The 9,378-nt window shown below is 38.6% G+C and overlaps 1 protein-coding gene across 1 annotated transcript; it reads left to right on the top strand.

Annotated features, from left to right (window-relative positions):
- The first annotated feature begins 492 nt into the window (after positions 1–492).
- LOC109241748 (geraniol 8-hydroxylase-like) lies at positions 493–3,783 on the top strand. Its single transcript, XM_019408521.1, has 3 exons — positions 493–1,055; positions 2,061–2,524; positions 3,066–3,783. Exons 1-3 carry the CDS (start codon positions 638–640, stop codon positions 3,669–3,671), a joined length of 1,488 nt encoding a protein of 495 aa, XP_019264066.1. The 5' UTR covers positions 493–637; the 3' UTR covers positions 3,672–3,783.
- The last annotated feature ends 5,595 nt before the right edge of the window (positions 3,784–9,378 follow it).

Here is a 9,378-nt window from a genome sequence, read left to right as displayed (position 1 = left end):
ACGACAAACACTGTCAAAGAATTTTGGACTTCAAATAAAATGGATAGCCCATACTATCAAATGGGACTTTATTCACATCCGTGGTTTGCAGTTTGCATTAAACTAATAAATATAAAAAATTTCATATAAATGTTTATCATGTAACCGATATAAATTGATATGTTATTTTATTAATTTGTGATTCTTAAGATCAAATAATTTGATTTAGTAAAAATATCAAGTGTGAATAAATATTCTTTGTACATCAACTCTTTTTTTACAATCATTTAATATTTAAAATTTATTGACCAGACTAACACAAAATCACATCGTGCATGATCCATTTGAGAAGAAAACGCTTCCCACCAGAAATTTCGCCGACTCCAATCTAAGATGTGTGAGTGAATTGCATCCATCCATCACACGTGTACATCAAGTCCACTTGCACTAATAATTCATAGCAAAGTACAAAAGGAACATGCACGTAGCTTTATACAAACCTTTCTCCTCGAACTTATATAAAAATATGAAAACCTTGCCCCCTCCCATATATATGACTATATTTTTTTGACAAGACCTCAAAGACTCCAGTATAAACCAAGATAAGCAGCTCCAAATCTCTAGTTCGTAAGCCAAGAAATTATAAGAAGAAAGAAAAATGGAGTACTATGTATCCATTTTGCTTGGACTGTCATTCGCCTGGATTTTGGTGCGTGGATTCATGTCACTTGGAAGAACCAAAAGCTCTAAAAAACATGCGCCAGGTCCATTTCCTTTGCCTATTATTGGAAACCTTCATTTGCTTGGTGACCAACCTCACAAATCACTTACTCAACTCGCAAAAGCTCATGGTCCAATTATGAATCTCAAATTTGGCCAAATAAACACAGTGGTCATTTCCTCCTCAGTCTTGGCTAGAGAAGTCATGCAAAAACAAGATTTGACCTTTTCCAATAGGTGTATTCCTGACGCTCTCCGTGCCTGCAATCACTATGATTTTTCTGTTATTTGGTTACCTGTCAATGACTCTCGCTGGAGAACTCTTCGCAAGATTATGACCTCTAACATCTTCTCAGGTAATGGTTGCAAACAAAGACACATCCAGGATTTAAATCTTACGGGTTCAACTTTCAAGGTTTTTAGTAGTGTACCCTTTATATGTATTTTTAAAGTTATGGGTTCATATCTACTATTTTTTTCAATTTTAATGATTTTTTACATATGAATTTTTACTCAGCGTCGAAAGTTATGAGTTCAGTTCAATCCGTCGGTTCAACACTATATTCGCCTCTGGTTGAGAAACGGATAGGTTGAGTCAAACTTGGGCTGATCAACTTGATGAAAGAGCCATGTCCGTAGAAATGACACCAGATAGCCATTTTAGCGGGCTGTTATTTAGGAATTAACCAGCGTATCCTGAATTTCAGTTTTTCAGTTCAATTTTTCACGATAAAAATGTTCTGAATATATTGTCATGATGTTGAGATATTTAGTTTAAAATTTCAGGACAAAATAAGTACCGGCTAATATCTAAATAGCATCCCTGAGAATGGTTATCTATGCACTTTCCCCGTCATGTCCCGGCCCGCTCAAAGTTAGTTTGTGTCAAACAGGTTGGGCCGAGATGAATAAATAAGAGATCTTTATACAAATATTCAGTCAAATGTACTATTTATTTTTCTAGCTAGCATACATATATTATACCTTGATTATATATGATTATACACATATTATACATGGATTACACATATATTATACATCCACTGGCTAATTTAACTTAACATATCATAACCTAACCCGTTCAACATGATCCAACCTCCTCTTTCTTTAATTTGATTTTTGTTAAAGAGAAAATTAAAAATTGATCTACATGTTCTTGAATTATTAGTTTGAATTCTTTCAAATATACATAAATTTCATTCTCCAAAGTGAATTTTGTGCATTTGGGGTTCCTTCGGGCAATTTCTTTTTGACTCGTTTAATCAACAAACGTGTCATAACCCAGCCAACCCGTACGTACTATTTCGAGTTGGTTGGGTGGTTTACTAAAAGTTGATTGATTTTATCACATGTATTCTCAGGTAACAAGCTTGATGTTAGCGAGCATCTCAGAAGTAAAAAGATCCAGGAGCTAATTGATTTTTGTCACAAGAGTGCCAACAATGGTGAAGCAGTGGATATTGGCAGAGCAGCTTTTAGAACTTCCTTGAATTTGCTGTCAAACAATATTTTCTCTAAAGATTTGACTGACCCATTTTCTGATTCCGCTAAGGAATTTAAGGACTTGGTGTGGAACATTATGGTCGAGGCTGGTAAACCAAATTTGGTGGACTATTTCCCTTTTCTTGAGAAAATTGATCCACAACGTATAAGGCAGCGCATGACCGATCATCTTACTAAGGTTCTTGACCTTATGAGTGGTTTGATTGATGAGCGGCTAAAGGAAAGGAAAATGAGAAACTATGCAAATGTTGATGTTTTAGATGCACTTCTCAACATTAGCCCAGAAGAGCTTGACAGGAATCACATCGAGCATATGTGTCTGGTTTGTTCCCTGATCCTTCTATTATTTGTGAGGTTGCATAGATTGATGATTAGTCCATCTAAAATTTCAGTTGCTAGAGCGAGTATACTTTTTGAATATTTAATTGTATTATGTCTCAAGATCTCTTCGTGTGAACCTTTTTTATTTCATAGCCCAACATGTGAAAATATGTTTTCTTTTTTTTTTTGTTCTTTCGCTACTAGTAAGATTTGAACTCAGAACATGTTGTCTCCTGTTGCATGCCTTCACTGATGCAATGTAGACTTGTGTGGCCAATTTATTTAAAAGTTTAAACTATAGATAAAGCACACTTTTAATTTATTGAATTTTATTATGTCTCAGCAAGTTTAATGTTTGTTAGATTTGTTAAATGCTTGTGGCAACAACGCCTCGCCTAATGAACAGTATTTGGTCCCTTTTTTTGCGTGACCACATTTCAGTTTGTCCAATTGAAAGCAACATATGCTATGTAACCTTTCACTAGATTATATATGGTAATTGGCATCTACATCATAGGATCTTACAATAGTAAGTTTTACAGGACTTGTTTGTAGCAGGGACCGATACAACATCAAATACGCTGGAGTGGGCAATGGCAGAACTACTTAAGAAACCACATACTTTGGAGAAAGCCCAAGAAGAACTTGCACAAGTGATTGGCAGAGGTAAACTAGTAGATGAAGCTGATGTTGCACAGCTTCCCTACTTGCGATGCATCGTGAAAGAAACCTTGAGAATACACCCTCCGGTTCCTTTCTTGATTCCACGCAAAGTTGATGATGATGTTGAGCTTTGTGGCTATGTTGTCCCAAAAGACTCGCAAGTTCTAGTGAATGTGTGGGCAATTGGGCGCGACTCTGGCCTATGGGAAAATCCGTTGATCTTTAAGCCAGAGAGGTTCCGGGAGTCAGAAATAGATGTTCGAGGTCGGGATTTTGAGCTCATACCATTTGGTGCTGGTCGGAGAATTTGCCCTGGATTGCCTTTGGCTATCAGGATGGTTCCAGTTGCACTAGCTTCATTGCTAAATACGTTTAACTGGAAGCTACAAGGTGGAATTGCACCTAAAGATTTGGACATGGAGGAAAATTTTGGTATTACCTTGGCAAAAGCTCAACCCCTGCTAGCTATCCCTATTCCACTGTAGGAATAACGTTAAGATTTTAGGTAAGTATATTACGAGTAATATAGTAAGTAACATTATTTTCTTTGTGAATGGATGAAACTTAATACAAAGATTTTCAAAAAAAAAAAAAAAACAAACAAACAAACATATGAAGCGAGCCAAAAGCATTTGGATGAATCCTCACGTACTGGCAACATAGTACATTTGTATCTGTAGAATATATCCTTATGTAAAAAAATCCTTGAAAATAAGACCATGTCTATTTTAAAGTTTTGGCTCCTCTCCAGGATGTATCCTTAATTCCAGGTAGAGCTAATGATGTATTCATTGGCTTGGCACCGTTGAACTGGTGCTATTAAAGACACGCTCGAGAACACTTAAACCTTGGTGCAACTGCAACATACCCGAGCAACTGCACCTTATTTAGGTAACACAGAGAAAATTATCTAGGCATTAGACTCCCGCATCCTCTCGCAATCCCACACAGCATATGAATAACATCACCTCGTGGTATTTAATTGGTCTCCAAAAACATTAGCAGATGAATGCTTACTAATTTTAGCAGTTAATGGGTAATAGTTGCAGGACCAATTATCTGGGAGAATCTGTCACTCGCAAAATTCCGGAGTCTATAAGGAAGTGGAAATTGTATCCATAGTGATGGGTTTTCAATGTCTTTGCCTTATGTTTTAATGATCTAACAAACTTGCTGTAAAGAACCAAATAGGGAACCTGACACACTTGGGCTACATTGCAAATCAACGGAGTCCAGCTAAATGTGAACTGCTATAGCTTCAGGAGATAGAGAACCAGACAAGGACCTGATATCCTTGTGGTTCACTCATAGCAGTACAAGGTCAATTGGATACAGCTGGAAGCGACGTGACTGTCTGCACTGTTTCTGCCTGCACTGCACTGTTTCCAGCGGTCACAAGAAGATTATATCAAGACATCACTTGAACACTTAAAAATTTACTTCAAGCATTCAAGACTTGGAAAAAACAGTGAACTCAATCCTCAAGAGCTTGAAGAACAAAGTAAAACGCTACTACGGACCAGTTTCCTAAATCGAGTATTCTGTTCTCCTTAGTTGAGTTTTAACTTTGTGATCGTTCTTATTATAATTCCTAAATTGCTTAGTTAGAAGCGGTACTTAGGAACCCCTCTGTAAAACCATAAACTTTCTGAGTTTGTGTTGTGACTAGAGTTAGTCATAAGTTAAATCCTTTGTAACTAGTAAGTGATAATGTGGCTTGTGATAAGTGCATTACAAGTTAGAGTGATTGAAGTCTTTGTAACTAGTGAGTGACAAAGTGGCTTGTGATTAGTGTATTACAAGTTAGAGTGAGTGAAGTCTTTGTAATAGAGTCATCACGAAGTGGCTTGTAATCGAGTGTTTACAAGTTAGTGAAGTTGAAAGCCAACAAGTGTAGGTCGTGGTTTTGTCCCCTTGAGTGGATTTTTCCACGTAAAAATCCCGTGTCTCATTTACTTACTGTTTCATTAGTATTCTCAGTGGAAACTCATAGAGGACGAGGTACTCTATAGTTTGGTGGACTCATATAAACTAACAATTGGTATCAGAGCGGGTTCCTCCTATCAGGCTAACACCTAGGAAGGATCTGTATGGCTACTCCACCAAATTTTGAAGAAGGTCAATCTACATACAGACCACCCAGGTTCAATGGACAATACTAGGGGTGGTGGAAGACAAGAATGTATGATTTTATCATGGCTGAGGATTCTGAGTTATGGGATGTCATATGTGACGGCCCTTACGTCCCAACAAAGGTACTTGAAGAACTTCCATTCTCAATGCCAAAAACCAGAAAAGAATACACCGACGCAGACAGGAAAGCTGTGGAGAAGAATTTTCGTGCCAAGAAGATTTTGATATGTGGAATAAGACCTGATGAATACAATAGAATCTCTGCTTGTGACACTGCTAAGGAGATATGGGAAGCTTAGGAGATATGGGAAGCTTTGCAAACAGCTCATGAGGGAACCACCCAAGTAAAACAATCTAAGATCGATAAGCTTACTACCGAGTATGAACTCTTTACGATGAAGGACGATGAATCCATTCAAGATATGCACACAAGATTCACTTCCATCATAAATGAGTTACACTAACTTGGTGAAACCATTCCTAGGAACAAGCTAGTGAGGAAAATCCTCAGTATCCTGCCTAGTTCTTGGGAAAGCAAGGTAAATGCTATTACTGAAGCAAAGGACCTGCAGGAGCTGACCATGGACGAGCTGGTTGGAAATCTGAAGACCTACGAGATGAAGAGGAAGATAGACAGTGAAAGAAAAGAACCAAAGAAGGAAAGGAACCTGGTACTCAAAGCTGATAGTAATGATTCAAGTGAGGAGGACAGTGACATGGCTTACTTAACCAAAAGATTTCAGAAGATGGTCAGAAGAAATGGAGGAATGCCAAAAAGGGGTAGCTCTAGTAAACCAAAGAACTATAATCTCTGCCATAATGTGGAAAGCCTGGGCACTTCATCAAAGACTGTCCCCTCCTGAAGCAAGAGTACTCCAAGTACAACCCTGAGAGAGCAGCCAAAAGGAACCCGGTTCCTGACAAAGACTTCAAAAGGAAGAAATCTGCTGACAATATGGTGAAACAGGCTCTTGCAGCATGGGGACACTCCTCTAGTGAATCTGAAGATGAAGCCTATGCAGGTGACAGCTCCATGATGGTTGTTGAAAGTGAGAAAAATGAATATGATTCAATATTTGCTTTGATGGCTCAATCAGATGATGATGAAGACGATGACAAAAGTGAGGTAAATTTCAGGGATGTTCAGAGAAATCTGAAATCCTACTCTCCTAAGAAACTCATGTCTTTAGCTAGTGTATTGATTGATGCCTATCATAGTCTTGTGGAGGATAAGGATTCCTTGACCTTAGAGCTAGGAAAAGCTGAACAAACTAGAGATGATCTGGTAGTGTGTGTAGTTGATCTAAAGGAAACCATTTGTGAGCTGGAGAAAGAAAAATTTGTTTTAACCAAAAAAATTGCTAACATAGAACATGAAAGAGACGACATATTGGTTGTAGCTGTTGACCATAAGGAAACCATCGAAAACTTCAGAAAAGATTGAGAAGCCTTAATGAAGAGAGTGACTGAGATTGAGGAAGAACGAGATAATTTCTTAGTAGTAATTGCAGACCTAAGGAAAACAATAGAGGGACCAGGGACTGAGCCAAAACCTGGAAATTCTGGAAAAGGAAAAGAGGCCGCCAGTGAGGAACACATTGTTAGAAACTGTGCGTCCACCAGACTGTATAGAGAACCGGGTTCTCTATGTGTTTCCTCTGAAAGTACTGATGAACCAAACTGTATAGGGATCTGGTCCTATATCAGTTTGATACAGTGCTAAGTTTGTGTGAGTCCACCAAATAGCAGAGTACCTGGTCCTTTATCGGGTTCTGTTGTGAATGCTAGTAAAGCTGAATATAAATAAGGCCGTGGATTTATTACGTGGAAAAATCCCACACAAGGGGATCAAAAAACTACGACCTACACCTGTAGGCTTTTAACTTCACTAACTTGCAATCTCCCTATTACAAGGCACTTTACAATAACTCTATTGCAAAGACTTCAACTAACTTGTGATGCTCCCATCACAAGCCACTCTATAACTGTTCTAGTTACAAAGAATTTGACTAACTTGTGGTATTTCCACCACAAGCCACTTTGTCACACTACGGTTACAAAGGCTTTGACTAACTTGTGATGTTTCTACCACAAGCCACTTTGTTACCCTACGGTTACAAAGGATTTTTCTTATGACTCAACCTAATCAGTGCTTCTAAGAAAGCTGGATATGAGTTGCAATGAAGAACAAATTACAAAGACTCTACAAACCTAAGGACTTAAAATATCTTCGATCTTGGATCAGGTTCTTGAGGTTGCTGCAGCTTTGTTCTTGAGAGAGGTTCTTGAACACTTGAGAGAATATTTTACTTTTCTGAGTTTGCAAGCGTTGAACCAGAATCTTGTGCCTTGCATGAGGTTTATACTACACAAGACATTACCTTAGTGATGTCAATTCACAATGGTGATGTCCAATCTCAATGGGAAGTGACTGTTGCACTGTCTGCAGAACTGTTACGTGTACGGTTGCAGGCAGTCACTTTCTGCAGTTGCTTTCCAGCTGTACTGTTGACTTATACTTCTGTCAAGGGAATACTAAGATATCAGGTTCCTAATCTGGTTCATGTGAACCTAAAGCACACTTCCCAGATTATCTTGAGTCGATTAACATGAATGATTGTACCAGGCTAGCTTCAGGTCCTTTATCTGGTTCTCTCATGAAGTAGGTTGTTTTACTTTCCTTGATGGTATTTATACTTGTGTGACATCACTTACAATAATGTAAGCAAGGTAGGTAAAAAGCCTTCCATAGAAAATTGACTGCTGCACTGTTCCTGTGCAGTAGCGTGTGCAGGTAGTAACTTTCATGCTAGAGAGTTGACTTCATACAGTCTCCTCAGGAACTGGTAGGGACCTGTTTCCTCAGCTGTTCCTTCCACTCTGAAGAGTTGAGTTATATCCTACGCTGGATCCCAATCTGGAGTTTTGTGATCTCAAGGTCTTGTAGATGTATAATAGGTTCCGTATCTGGTTCTGGATGGTAAGTTTGTTAGATCATCAAAACATAGAGTAAAGTACCTATGCCCAAGGTACTTGTAACCTATCAATTTCCCCCTTTTTGATGACGACAAACTTAGAATTGTATTCCCCCTGAGAACCAGATCTCCACATTGTTCCCCCTACGAATCAGCCATATTCCTCATGAGAACCGAACCTAAGGAACTGATCACAACTGGTTCCTCAAGACTGTTTGGCAAATCATCAAAACTCAAAGTACCATAGCTTATCAATTTCCCCCTTTTTGATGACTGACAAACCCAGAATTATTCCCCCTGAGAATCAGGTTCCTTATCTGCACTGATCACATCCGGTCCTAAAATTATTATTCCTCTTGAGAACCAGATTCCTCACATGTTTCCTCGCAGATCAGATCTATAATCAACTTGTTTTTAGCACGTTCCCCCTGCGAAGCAGAGCCATCTTTCATGCACAACACACATATCAATTCGATTATGTTCCTCCCCCATATGGACACCTATATTATTGTGGACACCTATATTACTTCCCCCTTTTGGCATCATCGAAAAGAATAACAGAAGAAGTAACACCAAAAAGAAGATCAGCAACATTAACTCAGGCCACTTGGGCAACACAACATAAACAATAACAAGAACAACAAGTGAATGTCAGTGCCCAAAATAGAGTGACTGCCCATAGTGGAGTAATTATGATAAAAGCACAGTAGCTTCAATAATACATAATATGACAATTTAAACAACTGAAGTACCAATGTCATCAAATATAGGGATCAAAAGAAGGTAAGAATTCAAGGGAATTGGGAAGGAGTGAAGGACATGGATCACTGAGTAGGAAGAAAAGTAAGAGGCTAAGGCTTTGATGAGCTTGTCCATTCGTTCATTTACTCCCCTTTGAATGATCATCTGCTCTCTCAATTCCTCCACCTGTTTCCTCAATCTTTCGTTTTCACCCTTCAACTTAGCATTCTATTCTGCCAAGGGTCCTCGAGGACCAGGTTCTCAACCTATATGAGTAGGTTGAACCATCAATCAGATCACCAAGGATCTCCCCAACTTTCGTCTCATCAAGAACAAACTCAGT

Source organism: Nicotiana attenuata, unplaced genomic scaffold (genome assembly GCF_001879085.1).
Source record: "Nicotiana attenuata strain UT unplaced genomic scaffold, NIATTr2, whole genome shotgun sequence".
Lineage (NCBI taxonomy): Eukaryota > Viridiplantae > Streptophyta > Magnoliopsida > Solanales > Solanaceae > Nicotiana > Nicotiana attenuata.
This window is presented reverse-complemented; position numbering and strand designations above follow the sequence as displayed.